Here is a 23609-nt window from a genome sequence, read left to right on the forward strand (position 1 = left end):
TGCTTTTATTTCCTGTTCACTGACATTTCCCATCTTGATGACGAAACTGTGCTCTTCTGAACGAACATTTACTGCCTCTAGACGGCAATTCTTTCTCAGTATTAAACTTTTCATGGAAATAGCATTTATAGCTTTTATTTATTTTTTTTTTGCATTCTTGATCTAGGCCGTTGTAAATTGATTCATTTATTTTCTAAAAAAGAAAAGCATTTTATAAAGTTTTGTTATTTAATAATTTGATCAGATTATAATCATGTATTTTTTTTTCTCCTATACTATGTACACCATACAACAGCAGTTGCTTATATAATAGTAGGTCTACCTTCTCCACACTAAACAACAGAAAATGCAGAACAACCGAACGTATGGACTAGATTCTAGATTAGAAGTTACAATCAAGAAGATGTAGGGCTCCTTAGATACGTTGACTTCGTAATTCTTTCTGTTATGACAAGGTGTTAGTGTTGGAGATATAAATTCAGAAAAATTTTTCGCTTCTAAGAATGTAGGCCTATACTTCATCTATGAATACAAAATAATTGCCATTTATAATGAGATATACTATTATTTTAATCATAAATATTGGCTTATGGTATGAAAGTGGTTAAATGCTATATACATACAGTCTTTTACAAACTATAGAACTTATAAAAGTCAATATTAACATTTTTCTAAACTGCTATTTCGATGTTATATATTTACAATTTATAAAATGAAGCGAAACTGTTATATAATTTTTATGATTTCATTTATATATTGCCCCGTGTAAAGACATCTTTGACAATCCTGTGATGAAATCTAACTCTAAAGTATGATAAAAGACCTATTTATTTATAGTATATCCAATAGCGTTTCAACATTACAGATGCGCTGATAACCATAGGACCACACTGTTATCCTTCATTGCACACAAGGGGAACCATCATCAGGCGAGCAGCTGAATAACAACCCGACTTACGTAAAACTATCCAGTTATTCAAGTTCATAGGTTTCAGATATCAGGTAGAAAAAAAGACAAATAATCTTGACCTAGAATATGTTGCATGTTACTCTTTATCATGACCTATAGATTCTTTCCTCTCTTCCTATTTCAGAACTATTTTTGCAAACCTATTCATGGTGAATCTGTGCTGGTTTGTTGCACCTAGGACAGTGTTGCCATAGTCGAGGCGATAGTCTTAGTAGACTGTGAGTTCCAATTTTTTTTTAAAGAAACTTTCAACACACACACTGTGTAATAATGTGTTAAACAGCTATATTCATTTATAACCTCATGTTCCCTAATATTGAAGTAACTCTCGTTCATAGTGTTTTATCCTTTGTAACATAAGCTATAACCTAGTACTCCCTTCTTACATGGAGACCCCAGATAATGGCTCGATAGATATTATGAATAATGTTATAGAAATTGAGAAGGGAGAGTATGTCTGCTGATAACAAGGGGTCCCATATCTCAAAGAGATTAGGGCCTTAGCAAGTCTAATTCCGTCCAGTTCTTACTGAATACATAATTACGATATAGTTTCGTCACTTCTCAATGTAAGGGATACAACCGTGTAAAATAAGAAAAGACATTTTCTTTAAAAGTACACATTTTATAAACCATCAATCAAAGGTCAGATTGTATTTACGAAATGGAGTCCCATATGAGATTGTATTTCACCACGGAGTCTACCCACAGCAAACGTTCCGACACATTAGTCAAACACTATTCTCCGATATGTCATCCGAGTCGACGATTTTGTCGTAGCTGGTAGCTAGCGACTGCGTGGTTGGCGCCCTCGTAGACGTTGTGTTGCCTGAGAAGGACATCTGGGAGCGGTGGGCGTACACGTAACGTTTCTTGGAGCATCTGAAGACCATCAGAAAGCTCTGGCGGAAGTTCTTGTTCATGAAACAGTAGGTGATTGGGTTGCAGCACGCGCTGACGTAGGACAGCAGGTGAAATAACGACTTCGTCATGTTCGAGATGTTTCGCTGGGCGCTGGGTACGTCGAAGACCATCCAGGAGGAGATGACGTAGACGGGCGTCCAGAAGATGAAGAACTCCAGCACTATGATGAAGAGCATTTTGATGACTCGCCTCTTGGCGGCGCGAGACTTTTCCGTGTTGGACTGCCGCATGATCCGGTGCACCTCAAACCGGCGCCTTTGGCCAGGCTTAAGATTTTTAGCGTCCATGACACTGTTGCTGCTGCTGCAGGTGCTGATGTTCATGGGCATGTCTGACTCTTCGTGCGAGCCAGTTAACAGTTTCTTGTTGTTGACATAGATTGAGACACCGTTGTGGCAGTCGTAATTAGCACATCCGTTTTTGTTTTGTTTCTCTGTTAAAAAAAAAATAGAATATACTTTTTACTTTTTTTATAAATCCATACATTTAAATGAAATATACATTATTTCAACCAAACAGTAAATACCAATGATTGAAGAAGAGTAATCTCCCTCTTCTTCTTTTGATTCAGCTCTGTGTAGCAGCTTATATGCTTTTAATTTCGTTAATAAATCACTTTCTCCTTTTACTAAACGTCGCGTGTCCATTTTTAAATCCAAAGCTGTTATTTTAATTTAATAGGTCAAAGGGCAATTAGGCAATTGTACACTACACATTTTATAGAGAAGATTAGGTTGATAGGTAATGCTCTTATTCTGTTACTCTATCTTTTCAATCGGTCTACTTTATTTCAGTAATGCTTGAATGACCATACCAACGCAGACAGTGTTAACTGAGGATGGTGAATACACTGGGAAGACCTGAGCAAGCCAAGGCCTCAGTGCACTAGTGGATCCTTCGATGAGGTCCAATAGAGAATCGGCGCGTATGCGCTATTAACCCGATTAACCTTTAGAAAAGATTTTATCAAACGACACGGCGTGGACAGGGAGCTAGTTTTTGACCCTCTCGCTACCAACGGCCAAAGGCAGAGCTAATCACGAGTAATTTCTTCCTATTCCTAGACTGTAACCCGTGGCACCTCTGCTTGATACGGCGTGTCGGACTTGAATTAGATTGCAGGGTTGCGATATAAAACAAAAGCTCGTCCAGGATATCCGACAGAGGCCTGTTTCGTTACCTGTCATTGGACTATCTAGTTCCACTACGAGACGTTTCCAAGGAGGCTTAACATTGAGGCAATGGGAGTCCTCCAGCTCAATGTTGCCTATTCTGTCTTGCCATGTAACTTTCAAGATACGGCTTAGTCAAGGAAAGTGGTAAGCATTTTATTTAAGCTCTTGTTTCGCATAATGCTCGATATTTCGCTACATATGACGTAACTTACTTAGTATTCGTGTTGTAGACATCTTTGTTTTCCTGATGAGTTAATTTATTTCTAGACATGCTAACTTGGTCTAAAGGAGGTTGAGGTTCTAGAGACAGTTTAACTTTGATTATGAAGCCTAAATAGCAGTAGGGAGGTGAAACGAATCCCCAAGGCCATCCTTTATGGGCAACTAGAAACTGGTAAAAAAAAAACTGGCCTTCCCCACTCCCCATATGTGGATATAATGAAACGGGACCTTAAAACAATGCATATAATGTTGACTATTGGTAAGACATATCCCTAGACCACATTTTGTGGAGAGAACTGGATATCTGAGTCGGTCACTGTCCGATTGGTGCTTACTTCGGACGGTTTCGCGAAAACTACCACTGCATCGAGGACGTAAAAAAAAGTAGACCACATTCTGTATGAATGTCGCGTCATGCATGAAGGACGATCGGGACAAGGATTTGATAGAGAACTGGTTCGTGTGCGGCATTAGGGCTGTCCTTGTACAAGGCTTCCTTTCACGTACTCTAAGGGAGTAATTCTCAGCATGGTTCGCTACCAATGGAGTTTATGATTGGAACATTACGCTAGACCACACTATGTGGAAAGAACTGCACATAACCCTACACCGCACTATGTGGAAATAACTGGACATAACCCTACACCGCACTATGTGCAAAGAACTGGACATAACCCTACAAGAATTGGTTACAAAGAAAATTATGGACATCGAAAAAGAAATGAGCTCAGCTCTGGAAGAAAAGTCAGCCAAACCAAAAATGTCTGGTTCCTTTTCTAGGAAAAAAAAATGCTATCTTTAACTGCGTTAGTTATATGTTTGCTAATAGAATTTTGTTTAATCCCTTTTCCCTACAAATTTATGTTTTCGATTTCATTAATTGTAAGTAAAATGTCTTTTTTTAGACTGGGGCTAAGAATGTTAAGTAAAACTATTAAATTATCAGTTTGGGGATAAGAATGTCTCCAACATAGGGCTATAGTCTTACGTGAAAAAGTGTTCTACGAGATGAACCATGGTTGACTAAAGGATGCCAGTTAAATGATATTTCGCTCTGTTCAAGTGACACCAAACGTCGCAGTAGGTCCGTACACAGACAAGTGACGGGGCAGACTATGGTCTGGAGAGACCAATAATTCGTTACCACGTCACAAGGTGTTTGGGCCTGCTATGACGATTGGTTTCGGTACAAGCTACTACGCTATCCCATGACAATGGTTCTTAGTCTGTTTGCACTTTAAACGCCATAATTTTTATCGAAGGTTGCATGACTCAAGAACTTATTTTTTAAATATTGAAGGATGAAGCGAGGAGGTTGAGGGGTAAGGAGGCTGCCAAACCGAAGAGTCTTGGGTTTGAATTTCGTGACTCTAACGGACACCCATAACTTTATCATGTTTAATAAGGATTGGTGACATGATGAAAAGGTTTTATTTCTTTTAAGTAAATTAAATGTTGAGATGAAACAAATTTGGTTTCAGAAAAATGAATGAAATGGATTACTTTTTTTTATTTTCTTTTTTAGCGGCCCTCGAAAGGGGAATAGACGCTATTAGTTTTGTGTGGTCTGCCTGTCTGTCCGTCCGTTCGATATTGAGAATCCAACATCATAAAATCTTAGATCATTCAAAGTTCTGATGCAACGGCTACTTTTCTTTTCTGCAAACGAAAAAATTAATTTTAAAAATCAACTTTGCAAGCAGTTTTTCTCATAGAAATCCACCATTTTTACAACTATTCACTATTAATAGTAATAAACACAGGAGGCAATTCAGTTACAGTACCTACTATAAATACAATTTTGTCTCATTTTTTTATGATTGTATTGCTACGTTAAGTAAGTTCTGTCATACTAACTACTACATTTACAAAAAAATGTTTATTTTTATTTTTTAAAGAGAAAAAAAACGAGTTAGTATGCATATACGTTTTTCTTTAACGGAACACTTCCCATTTTCGGAAACTTTATCGGAACTTTTCGCTCGTTCTTATTAGAACATATTATTTCCCATTTTTTAAAATTTAAATTTATAAGAATTAAACCATATTCTAAATTTATATTTTTGTAAAATTATTTACAAATAGAAAACGATAATAAAATATACAGACGTTAGCATCAGAAAAATGAAGGTCTCATGACTTCGATGGTATTGTGTCCTAGTGGAGATTATTTTCTTTTTGATTGTTGATAAGTCATAAGCTCAATTCTACTATCTGGTGGGGCATCAAGCCGCCCGTTTCTAGATTTATACAAGACTATGTTACAACGAAATAAACCTGATTGTCACAAAGAGATTGTAGGAAACACAAGTAAAATAACATCAGCTTTTCTTATTGAAATATTAAAGTACTCTTCAGACCTCCTTGAACAGAAATCATTTAGTGGTCTATTTTTATCATTGCCATTGTTTTATAAATTAGAGGCAGAATCAAAATCAGTTAAAAGTTCATAATGATGTTGTTGTAGCTTATTTTTTCCACCGAGAAGATCAAATAAAATGTATTTTTCTCTGTTCGGAATAATTGTTGTGTAGGTCTACTAGTTAATTGTTCCAGTAGTTCGTGGAACACTTTTCAAGTCCTAGTGCGGAACACAGTTTGGGAAACACTGTCTTAGTCCCTTATAGCAGCCAGTGTGTCCCAAAGACCTAGTCCCTTATAGCAGCCAGTGTTTCCCAAAGACCTAGTCCCTTATAGCAGGCAGTGTGTCCCAAAGACCTAGTCCCTTATAGCAGCCAGTGTTTCCCAAAGACCTAGTCCCTTATAGCAGCCAGTGTTTCCCAAAGACCTAGTCCCTTATAGCAGCCAGTGTGTCCCAAAGACCTAGTCCCTTATAGCAGCCAGTGTTTCCCAAAGACCTAGTCCCTTATAGCAGCCAGTGTGTCCCAAAGACCTAGTCCCTTATAGCAGCCAGTGTTTCCCAAAGTCCTAGTCCCTTATAGCAGCCAGTGTGTCCCAAAGACCTAGTCCCTTATAGCAGCCAGTGTGTCCCAAAGACCTAGTCCCTTATAGCAGCCAGTGTTTCCCAAAGACCTAGTCCCTTATAGCAGCCAGTGTGTCCTAATGTCGACTTGTCCCCGTACAGAGAATAACCTGACCATGACCACGGCCATGGCCATGGCCAAATTCTCCCTTCTCTCTCAACTTTGCCACCTCTTATGCTAAGACTCGACATTCTCCGAGTATGTGATCTACTGTTTTCAAGACTCGACATTCTCCGAGTATGTGATCTACTGTTTTCAAGAATCGATATTCTCCGAGTATGTGATCTACTGTTTTCAAGACTCGACATTCTCCGAGTATGTGATCTACTGTTTTCAAGAATCGACATTCTCCGAGTTTGTGATCTACTGTTTTCAAGAATCGACATTCTCCGAGTATGTGATCTACTGTTTTCAAGACTCGACATTCTCCGAGTATGTGATCTACTGTTTTCCGTTCTCTCTCGCAGTGACCACATCGTGAATCATAGTTTTTGGTGAATCATACATTTCTTAGCGACTGTCACAATGGGATTGAGTGGTAAATATGTCTCCGTAGTAAAGAAACCATGACCCAAATTCCAGTTTTGCAGGAGACAGTTTTGTTTAGGCAAAGAAAGCACAAAGCCCTATTAATGAAAAGATCATTGATTATATTTAAATCCATTCACTGTTTTTAGTTTTATTGTAAATGTATTGTTGTTTCTTGGAATGTAGACATTAAAAACAACCTCGTCATTGGCCTTGATGCTTGTTATAACGAGACATTGACCAAGTCTGAACTGGACTAGAACGGCATGTTCATAACTCTTGTCACCAAAATTCCTTGCAGTCTGCTTCCAACGCCCCGTGCCTTCGTTGAACTTGTACCGGTAATAAAACCAGAGTGACTTTTGGTCAAAAGTTATCTGGCAGGTAGGTAATTTGATTTAATTTTTTAAAACTATTGACTTTTGGTGCTCCAATTTTGAATCAGAACTGTTTTTGTTTTTACGCGAGAAGAATGTACTTCAAAAGATTTTTATTTCCGAAACATTCATTCTTCATTCATCCATCCCAAAAGTGCTACAGACCATGGAAGGCCCTGGCCTGTTTGGGTACATCTTTCATTCTGATATATCCTGGGCTTTACGTCTCGATGCACGGACTTTAAGCTGTTGTAGATCTGCCTCTACGTCATCAAGCCATCGAAATTAAAAAAATACTTGTCTCCACCAGGATTCGAGCTTGGGACCCCCGGTTCGGTTCGCAAGCCAAGCGCTTTACCATTCAGCCACAGCGCTTCCTTAAAGTCTAAAGTGTATGTAATTTCGTCACCATGCCATTTTCAATACTTATATAGTTTTTCCATGCCTATTATAAATTGACGCACCAAATTGTAATCTAATCTTTAACAACTGATTGACATGATCCAAAACTATTCTTAGTTATCAACAATACATCCTTACATCTCGCTTTGTCTTTGTTGTATTGCAGCAGACGCCTTGGCTGGCTTGGCCACGTTCGTAGAATGCCAGTAGGTCGACTTCCACAAGACATTCTTTATGGCGATCTAATAGAAGGCAGGAAAGCCGCCGGTCGCCCACTTTTACGGTATACGGATGTATGCCAACGCGACATGCAGCTCCTCATAATCGACACTTGCATCCGGGAAAAAGTAGCACTGGATAGATTCACATGGAGAGAGAGCATAAAGGAAGGGTCTCGGATTGCAGATGCCATACACAACAGAAGCAGAAAGAAGGGTGAAAATGCAACGGCGCCTTGTGATTACATATGCCCAACCTGCGATCGTTGCTGTGTATCAAGGATTGGCCGCTTTAGTCACACAAGAAGTTGCAAAGAGAAAAGATCGTCTCTCGAGACGTAAAATGCCTCAGAATTGCACTTTTATAAGCGTATTTCTCGAAACTTCAATATTTAAGGCCTTTTTTTTTTAAAAAAAAGCTTTAATTACATCACTCTGTGTGTCTGTGTGGACTCTCTTCTACGTTAATTCTCCAAGAGTCCCACTTCACATTCTTGGATCAAGTGAACTCTTTGCAGCATTGTTCATTATTGACGACAATACATGAATTTATAATAAAGCAATTATTTAATCAATCAGGCTTAATAAATTAATTTTGTTTTATATAGATAGATTATTCAGCTAAGTGGGAATGAGGATTGTGTAGAGAATGGGGTCGTTCGCAAAATGTTTCAAGTATAAAACCTTCTACTTTCATAAGTACTTAAATAACTTAATGGTTGGCGGTCTTTCATCGTGGAGGCTCGAGATGCCAAGTTTCAAATCAGTCTCACCAACTTTTCTTTTAAAGAGCTCTAGATAAGGCAACACGGAAAACCTTTCTACAGATACCCCAACCCTTCCAACTAGTTCACAAGAGTTCTTGAATCATAGCCAACGGAGAATTTAATAAGCATGAAAGTTGCGCTAAACAAAAAAAATCAACAAAAATATTTCCACACACTCAAGATTATTACTGTTAGTGTAGATCTATCAAAATGTATTTAAAATAATTTAAAGTGAATTACATGATTGATTCAAAATAATCGATTTAATTTCACTCAATAGACTTTGTTTTGTGTTATTAAAGCATTATTTTATTGTATGTGTGTTTAATATTCTTGGGGAAAAATATTTTTAGTTGGCCATTGGGCTGCGTTTCTGGTCATGGTTCCGACTAATAGTTTCCTTTTTAAATTTCAGACCTACTTGACCAATTAACTGGACACATGTGTGGTGACTAAGGAAGAGTGTTGGTACCTTACCTTTTTCTGTCTGTTTGTCCATCTTGATACCGATCCAGAGAGTGTAGCTGACGCAGCCGTATGCCCAACACATGATGATGATAGGGAACATCAGCAGGAACAGGTTGATGACCATGGTGTATACTTTCAGGCCGTCGCTTGATGGCCAGAACTCCCGGCACATGTAGATATGGGAGTCACCAACCTGAAACATAGGACAAGAATCAAAAGAAATGAGAAAAAATTGCAAAACATGTTGAGATGACCAATTCAAAGCTAATGTTCTGTCTACTTTTAAGACCATTCTTTCTAGAAGGCCTGGACACTGACCTGCAACGTCACAACCTGTGGGCAGATTAGACCAATAGCGTGTTGCCACGTTACAGGCCTGTGTGAGATGCAAACGAGCTATTGGTCTCCACAGCCCACAGACTGCGACGTCGCAGGTCAGTGGTGAGCCCTTTTATAACAAATGGTCTCGGTACTTTACAAAAATTATTATTATTGTAGTAAGACATGAGCTCGTTTTCATTACTCGAGCTTCGAGAAAGGGAAACAAAATTCATTGTAGTCTCCCTTATCAGTGTCAACAGACAAATATTCTTATGATGTTCAGGCCTACAGCAGTACTGCCCTCAGGTAACGAGGATCTTTTTAGGAATGTTGTTAGGGCCTCAAATGTGTCTGCGAGGTCTGTTGTCACTATCCTCTCGGTTGATATAACAACAAGGTATTTTGTTTATTATAACTTCCATAGTCGCTTACTTTTTTCTCCCTTTGTTCTTTCTTCTTATTATTATTATCTTAGAAACGAACGAGTATTCATTCTCTGGCGCTGACAGGGTCGAGTTTCGTTAAAGGGAAATTATTATTATTAGTATTGCTTTTGTATAGCTCGTCTGTCATTGCTCCTGTCCAAATCTCTTTTCTTTTTTTTAAACATGTGAGGTAAAGTGGGAGAATGTTGGCCAACAGAACTCAGACTTGGCCAACACAACTTAGACTTGACCAACAGAATTCAGACTTGGCCAACACAACTCAGACTTGGCCAACAGAACTCAGACTTGGACAAAAGAACTCAGACTTGGACAACAGAACTCAGACTTGGCCAATAGAAATTAGACTTGGCCAACAGAACTCAGACTTGGACAACAGAACTCAGACTTGGCCAACACAGCTCAGACTTGACCAACACAACTCAGACTTGACCAACACAACTCAGACTTGGACAACAGAACTCAGACTTGGTCAACAGAACTCAGACTTGGCCAACACAACTCAGACTTGACCAACACAACTCAGACTTGACCAACACAACTCAGACTTGGCCAACACAACTCACACTTGGACAACAGAACTCAGACTTGGACAACAGAACTCAGACTTGGCCAACACAACTCAGACTTGGCCAACAGAACTCAGACTTGGACAACACAACTCAGACTTGGACAACAGAACTCAGACTTGGACAACAGAACTCAGACTTGGTCAACACAACTTAGACTTGACCAACACAACTCAGACTTGGACAACAGAACTCAGACTTGGACAACACAACTCAGACTTGGACAACAGAACTCAGACTTGGTCAACACAACTTAGACTTGACCAACACAACTCAGACTTGGACAACAGAACTCAGACTTGGACAACACAACTCAGACTTGACCAACACAACTCAGACTTGACCAACACAACTCAGACTTGGTCAACAGAACTCAGACTTGGCCAACAGAACTCAGACTTGGTCAACAGAACTCAGACTTGGCCAACACAACTCAGACTTGGCCAACAGAACTTAGACTTGACCAACACAACTCAGACTTGGCCAACAGAACTCAGACTTGGCCAACACAACTCAGACTTGGCAACAGAACTTAGACTTGGCCAACACAACTCAGACTTGGTCAACAGAACTCAGACTTGGCCAACACAACTCAGACTTGGCCAACAGAACTTAGACTTGACCAACACAACTCAGACTTGGCCAACAGAACTTAGACTTGACCAACACAACTCAGACTTGGTCAACAGAACTCAGACTTGACCAACACAACTCAGACTTGGCCAACAGAACTTAGACTTGGCCAACACAACTCAGAATTGGCCAACAGAACTCAGACTTGGTCAACAGAACTCAGACTTGGTCAACAGAACTTAGACTTGACCAACACAACTCAGACTTGGCCAACAGAACTCAGACTTGGCCAACACAACTCAGACTAGGTCAACAGAACTCAGACTTGACCAACACAACTCAGACTTGTCCAACAGAACTTAGACTTGGCCAACACAACTCAGACTTGGTCAACAGAACTCAGACTTGGTCAACAGAACTCAGACTTGGTCAACATAACTTAGACTTGGCCAACACAACTCAGACTTGGCCAATAGAACTTAGACTTTTCCAACAGAACTCAGACTTGGCCAACAGAACTCAGACTTGGCCAATAGAACTTAGACTTGGCCAACACAACTCAGTGGGTGAGATTTAATACGATAAGAAATAAACAGCTAAGAGAGCTTAGGTTTAATATGATTGGAAATAAACAGCTAAGGGAGGTAAGTATTAGGTGGAAGCAAAAAAGACAAATGGCAAAAGGAAAATAAATAATTTTCTTCTCTCAATGATAACGAAATGAAGAACTGTAACCCGAGGAATGATCTTGGAAATAGAATCAGGTTAATGTATACTCGTGAAAGTGTTCTGTTCTTGAAATCAAGTCACAGAGTGACCACAGAATAGGAAATGCACATGTAATCAGGTCGACTTACAATAGAGAGACAGCGAAAGAGGGCGACTCAATGACTTCTAGATGTGCGTAAAACAAAAACTGTCTCTTGTATTATGAATGTAATGCACTCTGTCGTTGCTCTGCATGGCTGATCAGGGCCTCGATAAATTCTAGCTGTGATTTATTACCCCCCTGCTTGTCTCTGAAACTGGCGGCTAGTCTTAGTGTGCTAGAGTGGAGCGTAAGAGTGTATCGATTGATTCTGTAAGCTGTGAACATCATGGACTTATGGGAGAGCTGCCAACGTTGGTTTTTTTTTTAGATAGACAATATTTAATGGAAACACTTGTAAATAACATCTGGTACTATTGATTCGACCCACTGACAGACATTTCTACTGAAAAATCTTGACAAATCTTGAAAGATGTTGTCGTTAATGACTTTGTATAATTGACAAAGTTCTTGAGCAAGCAACGAAGTTCTCAAGCCCATAAATAAACAAAATAGGTATTTGTTCATATGTTTGAGTTGTCTCTATAATCATGTTTATATCTGTTCCTCTTTTCACATGATCCCCCAGCAATCCACAATTGTAAAGTAATATAACAAAAACAGTATTGAATTTAATACTTTAGATTTATTGTTTCACATTACTTGAAATTCGGGCAATTTTTCATAGGACCTGCAAAAGAAAAAAAAAAGACATGCCATGGAAAAGAAAAACCAGTATGACTCAACCGCTATTTCATCTGTGTGTCAGATACAAAAAAAGAAAGCAAAAAAAAAATCCCAAAAAAACAACACAACAACGACAAATCTAATATAAGGGAACTGGCCATTTACAGCAAAATCTCTCAATACTATAAAATGTATTTCCCCCTTTTTAAAAATCAAACATAATTAAATTATTACCACTAAATAATTAATAATTTGTAAATTTTTTTATTGAATGTGTTTTGTTGTTCAACGCTTCAAATATATCCGAGAATGGAAAGTAGGAGTAATTACCAGACAAACAAACGGAAGAGTTAATTGATATAGGCTTTATAAAATCGATCTCTTTCTGACACAACATGGAATATACATCTAGTCATGACCTGCGTGTACAACTAAATTTGACCTTCACCTTCACCAATCCCTGTGTCTGTTGGACCGTTGGGGCACCACACAAGATTTGTCAACCATCTTTTTCTAGTACTACCTTTTGCCTTGGATAGAACGTCTTTCAATGGCAGGCCGTCCATTCTTTTATGTTTCCATCGCTTTATTTGTCTGCTTCTTCTTTTTCCTGGTACTGTTCCCTGAAGGAATGTCTCTGCGAGCCCCGAAGAACTTGTAATATGACCATAGAGTTTTAGTTTCCGTTGTTTTTTTTTCCACTAGTTATCAGGTCATCATGGGGTCATATCGCTCTAGTAACCCTGTCTCTAATCTCTTCGTTTGTAGTGCGGTCTTTAAACTCAATTTACATATTTCTAAACAGATGCTACACTTTTAGAAGAAATTTAAATACCGTAATCTCTTGACATGTATTCTCTGAATAAATTATATCGTAACCATATGACATGTGACATTTGATTAGATTATCAAACCATAACCTAATTTCTTCTTCGTTCTCATTTTACATGTTGGATGGTTCAGATCAGTAATCCCATAACAAAGATAAACCGCACAGTGGTTTACAGATCAGGCAGTTCTCCGTATAGCTTTTGTTCTATAGGACCGTTTTGGGGCCAGAGTCTTGTTCGGACCTCTTAATATAGTATGCAGCTTTGAAGGACACGGTCAGCTTTTTCTGGTGGAGCTCCACAAGCGCAGGTTTCACTCGTCCCGACTTTAAGCTTCCGGAACATATGTTGTCACATTTTTTTGTGTCCAGTTCTGAGTCGAAAAATAATGCGTAGGTCTTATCGAGAAAGCTTATAATAGGCGTCCTTTTTCTTGTAATTGGGATGTGAGCTGGTCCCATTCTTATTGATTCTTCACTCTATTATTTTCATCATTTCTTCTGCGTAGAAGTAGAGAGGAATTTTTATTTGTTTGTTCTTTCTGCCATCTTCAATATGTGCTGGAATCTATTGTAGAACAGTTTCCTTTGCTGTTGATGTTAAGGTTTACAAGAGCTGTCTTGAGTTGCTTTATATAAGTAGTATCGGAGTTTTTTAGGCCTTGAAGGGCTGTTTTGGCATCGGTCAGTAAGACAATTTGGCTGTTTGGGGTACATGGGTAGTTTATTAGTGTTACATCGGTCAAACTTTCAAATAATTTTTTTAGACAACCAAAAAATGTCATAATATCAAAGAATCTTTCAAACTACTGACCATCCGTTAGACTATCATGCAAACTGTCAAAGAGTCATACAAACTGTCAAACACACTTTAAGACTATATGACAATCTGTCGATCAAACAATCTGTCAAGCTATGAATAGACAATACAATCAGATTATCTGACAAAACAGTCGGTCAGATTATCTAACAACTCAACATTTCAACTATCATACAAATTATAAAGTATAAAAAAAGAAAGAACTGTCAGACTATGAAACGACCTGTCGGATTAGTAAACAAAAAAGTGGTCAAATAATCAATACTTCAGCCTATCAACTAATTCTGCGATGCAAAGTTGTTTATGAGTAGATATTGTTCTCTTTTATCTTGACCTCACCCCAGTGAGTAGCCATTTCTGTCAAGAACCATCTCTGCTTCCTTTGCAGTCAATAATTCGCGCAAAACTATCTATGAAGTTTATCTTGTGTTTGACTAATATGTTTCTATCTGGTAAAAGCTTGGGGTTGGCTGGTTATAAACAGTAAGCATTCACCTCATTTTTTTTAAATATTTATTTTTCATCTGTCTACTAACAGTATACACCGGCTACGCCCGTTGCTTTGTTCCCACGATTTATATTGTTTATTATGGACGGAACATCACCCTCCCTTTAGTAAAATAAGTTTAATGAACGAACAACATTTGAACCAATAAGTATATCTGTTACTATGAAATCTTTCAGTCCGCTCTTTTTCCTTTTCTCTCTTTTCTCTCTCTTTCTCTCTTAGCTCTCTGGAATCTCCATTTTGTATTTTTGTTTTTGCGTGCGCATCATAATTTCTCCGACAGAGTTTTTTAACTTGATTTGAAAGATTTGGTTAAAAACTCTTTTTACTTTCCCTAACTAAAGTCAGGTCACTGGCGGATCCAGAACTTTGGAGTGGGGGGGGGCGATTTTTTTCCAAACCCTAACCCTAACGCCCAGTAACCCTAACCCTATGCATAAACGTGCGTACAGCATATATATATATATATATATATATATTCGATATATGAGAATAAAATAAGACTGTTTCTCAGTCTTCGGCGAAAAAAAACCAGTCATGTTGAGGCCTTTCTCTTGCAAGCTTGTAGGTCTGGGAAAGCGTTTTCTTGCATTCTTCACTGCAGAAACGCATTCTCCTGACATCTACAGCTTATTATTCATCAATGATGTTCGGGGTGAAGCCTCGATGCTAAAAGCGTTTTCTGGCATTCTTCACTGCAGTAACGCATTCTCCTGACCTACAGCTCATCATTCATTCTATTATAAAGGACCTTTTGAAAAATGTGGAAAAATATTCTAATATGAATTTATAGTCCCTTAATACATTGCAAATACAACCGATTTGTTCTTTGAAAAGATAGATAGCCCACATATTTAGATTAAGGCTTTGAGGATCGCCGCCGAAAAAAAAAATCGATAAATAATATTCAATAAAATTGAAGCATAAATTGTTAGTTTTAGTCCTAAATTTATTTAACTAGAAAAATATGAGAGTAATGGTTGGAAAAGGTCGACTAGGAAAAGATTATCTGGCTCTCAACCGTGACTGTTATATTGAAAAATTTCGTTTGAATTATAACTTTTCCAAAGCAAAGTCTTTCTTAAAATAGTTATGATAAATTCATGTGAAATTACACAAACTCTGGAAAGGGGAAGGGCGGTAAAATGAAAACGATTAATCCTCGCTCCTTTTTATAATTTCTGCTATTGATTGCATTTTGCATTAAAGAATATTGATTGCATTTTGCATTAAAGAATAGGGGTTGGGCGACTCGATATAAGAATTTATTTTATAGCATATATAAATTATATTAGTGACGGATTTTTTTTAATTTTGTAATTTCTTACTATAATGCAAAGAGAAAAAGTATTGATTTGTCCGATGGGGGGAAGGTGATTGCGTGTATCGCATTTCCACCTGTTTATATTATATAGATATTCGACTAATTTTGTTCACATACTATGATTTCTCCATAAAAGTAGGCTCGCCCCTGCCACACAAAGGGTTTAGATGGGAAGGGCAGTAGAGGTATTCGCTCCTCCCCTTCCAATCGGCCAACAGGTGAACGACATAATATAAAGACCGGTTAAAATACCAATAACAAGTTTTAATCATATAGATATTTAATTGATTCTGTTAGCAAGCTGTGATCTCTTCAAATAAATAGGACCGCCCCCTCCCACTTGAAAGTTTATGGTGATGGGGGGGGGCGCGGATTGAGGCCATCGCCCCCTCCCGACCCTACCACATCGGCCAAAATACTAGAAGGGGGGGGGCGAAATAATCTAAAAATAGGTTGAAATATAAATAATTAGTATATATTATTAACATAAGTAATAAATTCGTATACAAATTGTGTGAATTCTATACTAAAATTCGTACCCATTAGAGTTGGGCGGACTCAGGGGAGCCCTGAAAAATCCTTAAATTCAAAATCCCAGTCTTCAACGAGATTTAAACCCAGGACCCCAGTTTCGGAAGCAAAGCGCTTAACCACTCAACCGAATCAGAAACCCCATTGGTAGCAAACCATGCTTCTGAGTGGGCATCCTTCCTCCAGCTGCATATATCTCTCGTGAGCTAATAGGACGGCTCGCTCTATGCGCAACTTCAACGGCGGCACGTTCGCCATAATTTCGCCATCGGCTATTGGCGTTGTCCGAAACGTTCCACAAATTAGTCGTATGGCGCGGTTCTGAACATCATCTAGGCTTGCTAGAGTCGTTTGCGAAGTCCAGACCTGAACATGTAGACTGTAGTCCAAGTGAGAGCGTACTGCAGCCATGTACAGTCCTCTCAGCACATCTGCTCTCGCTCCCCACTTTGTTCCAGCTAATTTTTCACAATGTTTAGCTTCTCGGAAGCTGTCTCTCGCACCTGCTGTATATGGTCGCACATAGTCAGTTTATGATCGAGGATGACCCCGAGGTACTTGGGCTTTTTATTCCATCCCAGAATCTTTCCGTCCATCCGTAGCTCAACTGGTTCCTTCCATATATCACATCATAGCATAAACCAAGCGTATACAAAGTGTAAACCAAGAGTAAACCAAGCGTAAACCGAGCGTATACAAAGTGTAAACCAAGCGTAAACCAAGCGTATACAAAGTGTAAACCAAGAGTAAACCAAGCGTAAACCGAGCGTATACAAAGTGTAAACCAAGCGTAAACCAAGCGTATACAAAGTGTAAACCAAGAGTAAACCAAGCGTAAACCGAGCGTATACAAAGTGTAAACCAAGCGTAAACCAAGCGTATACAAAGTGTAAACCAAGAGTAAACCAAGAGTAAACCAAGCGTATACAAAGTGTAAACCAAGCGTAAACAAAGTGTAAACCAAGAGTAAACCAAGAGTAAACCAAGCGTATACAAAGTGTAAACCAAGCGTAAACCAAGCGTATACAAAGTGTAAACCAAGAGTAAACCAAGAGTAAACCAAGCGTATACAAAGTGTAAACCAAGCGTAAACCAAGCGTATACAAAGTGTAAACCAAGAGTAAACCAAGCGTAAACCGACTTCGATATCGCACAATTTTTTTATTGCTAGTCTAGATCTATTTAAAATTAATGTTAAATTGTTTCTTTAAAAAATTGATGCAGTTTTAATCATTATAAGAATTGTTTTTCATATTATAAGTGGTATTAGCTATTCAAAGAGAATACCTATAATGTACGTCACTGGCCATTCATCAAACCGATATCAGATACACTAAGCATTATTAAACCTCCTCTGAATAAACACATGCTTCAAGGGAAACTGACTGTAACGACTGAATGTATTGGGAGTAGATGGTGAATGATTTTGTCATCTCCCCCTCCCATCAGCTCAATCCTGATTATATTTGCAGGGCAAGCTAACGTTATTATCCAGGGTTGCTATCGGGTCCATCTAGAACCAAACTGTCTGATGGGGGACATCACTCGACATAGAGATTCCTGATGGACGTATAATAAACTAAGGCGCACCATCAGGGCCGTACTCCCAACGGGTCAACATGGTGCACCAAATCTCAGGGCTAGATCCATCAGCCTGGGGAGCCAAAGATGATCCTGGTAGATCCCAGTCCAATCCGTGCCACGAATATCTAGGACATCAATTTCAATACTAGGTCATATGTTTCCCTTCTTTCATTTTAAAAACAGTAAAAAAAAAAAAGTATTTCTGACTATTTCTTTCTCTCTATTTCATTTCTCTCTATTTCATTTTCTTTCTCTATGATTCTCTCTGTCCCTCTCTGTCTCTCTCTCCCTATCTTACAGATATCATTGGACCAAGTTTATGATTAGCAGACGTAGATTATTTTCGACAGAGCCTTGAGGAATATATTAGTCTATTCCCTGGTTGAGATTACATGTCATACTTTCTGGAATGATTTAATCAGTTTTTGTCAGAAGGATTGATCAGAGATGGGAAAGAATATAAAGTGGCGAGCACCGTCACATATATCCTGTAATTACTCATTGTGTCCAATAAATAACTGTACTGTAGTCATTGTATTGAACATGTGTTTAACTTGAAACCAATAGTGCTAAAGGAAAAAAATAATAAAACTATGAGATTGTGGAGCCAGAACAATTCTGGGCGTTTCCTCAAAGATAACGTGTGCTTAAGTGTCTATGATTAGAATAAAGATTAAGAGTCTGTTCAAATGTTCAGATTACAACTCACTGTGACTGTTGATAACATTGGAACTTGTCATTTCTCCCACACTCTTTCTCGGATTAAGTGGAAACTTTGCACAATTATTCATTGGCAAAAACTGTACACGAATCAATTTTTAAAAAAATAAATAATTACTCAATTAATTAATGGTAATAAATTATTTTGTTTGATACCAACAAGAGAAATTAATTCTTTAGTATTCACATTCATGACTAAATATGTAGGGTTTTGTCCACTTGGATAAATGTACACGTTGTTATTCCCATATCCATTCTAGGATCACGTTGAAACCTTAACAACTATCTCATGTACCTAACAAATAATAAGTCAATGAAAAAAAAAATCAATTAATAATTAATTATTTTGTTTAACAAAAAAAGGAAATAGCTTCTAAATTATTGAGAGATATAGCTATACGAGTGGTACTCTTTCCATTAGGTAAGCTTTTAAAAGTATTTTTATATTTAGATTTTTATTACTTTAACATACATGCAGTTGATCTATGCCATGAAATCGCAAAGTCTTGATTCCAATCCACTATTTTAAAGCTAGTAAAACGCTTTGATCGTACTTGTCCTATTTCATTTGTTGAGTAGAAGGTTGCGTTGCAGCTTTAATCCCCACGATATAAAACTCCATATTGCCTTTGACAAATACATTTGAGACCTCATACAATACAGTTAATGCCACGCGGCTAATATTTCATTATCGATGCCTGTGGCTCTATACACTTTATGGTAAGGAATTGTGTGATTCCTGTCTTCTGTAATATTTTTGAATAGCTTGACCCGACGTCCAAAATGACCCACTTGCACATCGCAGTCTACTGGGTGAGTTACCATTTACATGATCTGGACTGTAGTGATGTCACTATCTTGTATTGGACCTACTGGAAATCTAAAGGACAACCATCACGTGATAAATTATCTTTCATCTGTAAGACTTGGGTTGAAGATAGAGACATATGCCAGTGATTTGTGTATAACTTGTGTAATTTGCTATTCATCTCCCTTTCTCTCTAACCCTTTTCTCTTTATCACTTTATTTTTATATTCTCTTTGTCCCTCTCGGACAATTCTCTATCTGTCTCTCTCTCTCTCTCTCTCTGTCTCTCTCTTCTCATTTCCCTTTTCTTTCGTCAGATCTTTTCCACAAAAGCCTTTCACACTCAATCTCTCTCCCGAAATTATTCCTGTCTCATAGACACACTCTTTCTTTTTTATACTATTCTTTTTTATTCCATCTCTCTATTCCCATATTATCTCTGTCTGTCTTTCTGTCTGTCTATCAATCACTTATTTCTAAAAATATATTGTATTCTATAGGTCCTAATGTGTGCACATGTTACAATATTGATAGGCCCTATATTTTATGTGAATAAAATTATGAAAGTGAGAGCGGTGGTGGGTGTTATGAATCAAGAAAACTAGAGTTAAGAGTCTTGAGAATAGCTGTGTATAGGAATCTGACTTACTTCTAGATAGATTTTCTCTACTTTGATATCTAGGCCAAGAGATAAAAGTAATAACCCCCATAACTCTTGCTTTTAGAAAGATAAATTTATTATCTCCCCCCCCCTTTTTTTTTCCCTTTGTCTCTAACTTGAACAAGAAGAGAGTTGATAGAATAATAGTAAATGTATACAGAGTCAATGTCCTCTTCAATGTCCTTTTCAAACCAAAAAGTTCCTTCCATTCATACGTCCACATAAATTTCTATCTTCGACTTACATGGTGTTCCCCTTTTTATCGACCGTCTTTTATTTATGCCTGTTTACCCTCACCAATTTTGTCTCTATATTTCAACCTTTAAATTTTTTTTTTTTTTTTTTTTTTTTTTTTTTTTTTTTTTAAAAAATTCGCATTGTCCATTTTTTTCTTTTTTTTTTTGGGGGGGGGGGGGTTTCACGGATATAAAAAGAGAGTTACAGTTTTCTACTCACCCTCCGAAGGTCATGAAAGATGGCTAAAGGCATCATGAGGCTTAGAGCGAAGACCCAACACAGGGCGATGACCTTGTACGAGTGAGACAACGTCTGCCAACTCCGAGACTTGAGCGGATGACAGATGGCAAAGTAGCGCTCCAGGCTGATGGCCACGAGGGTGAAACAGCTGGTGGCCACTGACACACCTGAGGATTATGTCAAGTATAAGATTATTAAGACAGAGTCAATCAAACACTTGAATGTTAAAGTACAGAATATTGAATTAAAAAATATTTAAAAATAAATATGTTGATATCAGAAATGGCATGTATGGCGGGTAGTTATATAGAAAATATACAGCCTATTGAAAGTGCTGATGAGCTATGCATTTTAAAGGGATATGATGTTTTTGTGTGCAGTGTAAAAACTAATTTTCCTTGTGGAACAAATTAATATTCAGCATTTATTTGGCAACAATTTCAGTATATTACAAACTATTAGATACTAAAAATAGCTCGCTTTCTAGTGTAGCGGATGTACGTGTGGCCCCACGGTTAACGAGCAGGGTGTCATGGGGCCAGCACAACGAACAACCGCCTTTACTTTGCCCCAACTAATGTCAGGTACCCATTAGAGCTGGGTGAACTCGGAGGCGCCTGAAGATCCCGAAATTCAAAATCACAGTCTTCACCGAGATTCGAACCCATGACCCCAGTTTTGGAAGACAAGCACTTAACCACTCAGCCACCGCGCCCCGTCTCTTAAATACGAAGTTTAAAATACCAGTTTTCACCGAGATTCTGAGACCTCTCGGTTAGGAAACCAAGCTCTTTAACACTTTGCCACCACATCCCCTAAGAAAGATAACAGGGCGATATTTATGAATATTTTTTTCTTGGAAAGATTTTTTTTCTTTAGGTAAACTAAGCCCATTATGGATGCTCCTAGACTTGTGACGATCAATAAACACTTATAATACTTGAAGGACACGTGAACTGTCAGGCTGTAAACAATACCATAGATACACTTTACAAACTTTACGTATCTTGTGACTCGTAATTCTAAAAGTTAGGATCACAGACTAATGACATTGACATTTTACTTTACGTTCTTGCTTAGTCTGATGAATACTTTGTAAACTTATATAGTGTATGTCTTAGTCATTGTTCGCGTGGAAATGTATTCTCACAGAGAAATGTATTTTTTTCTATAAGTGAATCAAAAGAAGAAGAAAAAAAAAAGCTAATTTATTGAAAGCAATGATTCTACTTTCTCAGCTATCAGGGACACATTTGCAACTATCAGAGACACATTTGCAACTATCAGAGACGCATTGAAAACTATCTATCTGAGATACATTGGCCACTATCAGAGAAGCATTGAAAACTATCTGAAATACATTGACTGGTATAAGTGACACATTGAAACTATCAGAGATACATCGCCAACTATCAGATGCAAATTGAAAACTATCAGATATACTTTTGCAACTATCGAATTATCACAGACATATACACAACAATTAGAGACACATACACAAATATCAGAGACATACACAACTGTCAGAGATATATACAAAACTATCAGAGGTACATACACAGCTATCAGATACACATACATAACTATTAGAGACACTAAACACAGCTATTACTGACATACACACAACTATCTTAAACCTAGACACTGTTATTAGTGACACACAACTATCAGAGAATAAACAGATACACAACTATATGAGACACATTGGCAACTATCAGAGACACATTGACAACTATGATAGACACATACATAATTATCAGATACAAATACATAAATATCATAAACACATATCCATCTATTAGGGATACAAACGCAACTATTGGAGAAGCATATATAACAGACAGAGACACACAATTATCACAGACACATTGACAACTATGACAGGCATATGCATGACTATCAGAGACACATACATAACTATCAGATACACATACCTAACTATCAGATACACATACACAGCTATCAGAGTCACACATACCTAACTATCAGATACACATACACAGCTATCAGAGTCACACACATCATACTGTATTGTATTCGTACTGTACGTTCCCTGTGCAATGAAGATATCCTTGTAGTGCAAAACTTCCTGAAGACGGCAGAGAATGGAATTGGTTTGGCTTTGATTTCTGAGCCGTTTGGACAACAGTTCGAAGAGAAACCGTTTGTCCAGGAAGTCCCTCTACACAACCTTACAGCACGTATTAATGGAAGATGGATGAACGTTGACCCTATATATACAACTCCTAAAGGAAACCAAAGTTACACATGTAGAATGACACACTAAATTAAGACAATGTCCAATCAATATAACACGTTTAAAGAATTTTAAAAGATAATTCTGATCAAAACTAAATGAATGAATTTCTATTTGTTTTTTTTTTCCGTCATTGAAATCTAAAAACAAAATATTACACTCTAAAAATAATTTACTTGATAAAAATTATAAACTTTTTTTTTATTGTCCTCTTTCAATTTTTTCTTCCAAAATTTTTTTTTTATTTTCTTCAACTCTCTCTCTCTCTCTCTCTCTCTCTTTTACCCTTTTTTGATTGCAATCTGAATTTTTTTAAAATGTTTTCTAAAGTCCTTATTTTCAACACAATTTCAAATGTACTTCACTGAATTCCTGGCCATATTAATTTTTGAGTCTTCATGTTCTATTGATGGAGTCCTAGAATTCTATAAGAAATATTTTATTGTAAGTTTATCCCACTAAACTGCAGTCTTTTTAATGGGGTCTTAGCAATAATTGACAATCTCTAATGCCTGACCGCTCCACCGGAGTACGGTTAAGAAACGTTGTGGGTTATATGGTAAAAAAAAGTTAATATTGGTTACTTCAGTCTAGGAAAAATTGAGCCTGCAAAATTGAAAGTGAAATGTTTTTTCCACATTTTAATCCTATGAA

General features: G+C 37.7%; 1 protein-coding gene across 1 annotated transcript in view; it reads right to left on the bottom strand.

The window, feature by feature from the left end:
- Nucleotides 1–820: 820 nt before the first annotated feature.
- Nucleotides 821–23609, bottom strand: part of LOC106079600 (cholecystokinin receptor type A-like) — a 165106-nt gene continuing 142317 nt past the window's right edge. The window contains exons 3-5 of the mRNA XM_013240792.2: nucleotides 20678–20865; nucleotides 9045–9228; nucleotides 821–2327 (exon numbers count right to left, since the gene is read on the bottom strand). Of these exons, the coding sequence (XP_013096246.2) occupies nucleotides 1702–2327; nucleotides 9045–9228; nucleotides 20678–20865 (998 nt within the window). The 3' untranslated portion in view covers nucleotides 821–1701. The remainder of the gene's footprint in view (nucleotides 2328–9044; nucleotides 9229–20677; nucleotides 20866–23609) is intronic.

Source organism: Biomphalaria glabrata, chromosome 8 (genome assembly GCF_947242115.1).
Source record: "Biomphalaria glabrata chromosome 8, xgBioGlab47.1, whole genome shotgun sequence".
NCBI lineage: Eukaryota > Metazoa > Mollusca > Gastropoda > Planorbidae > Biomphalaria > Biomphalaria glabrata.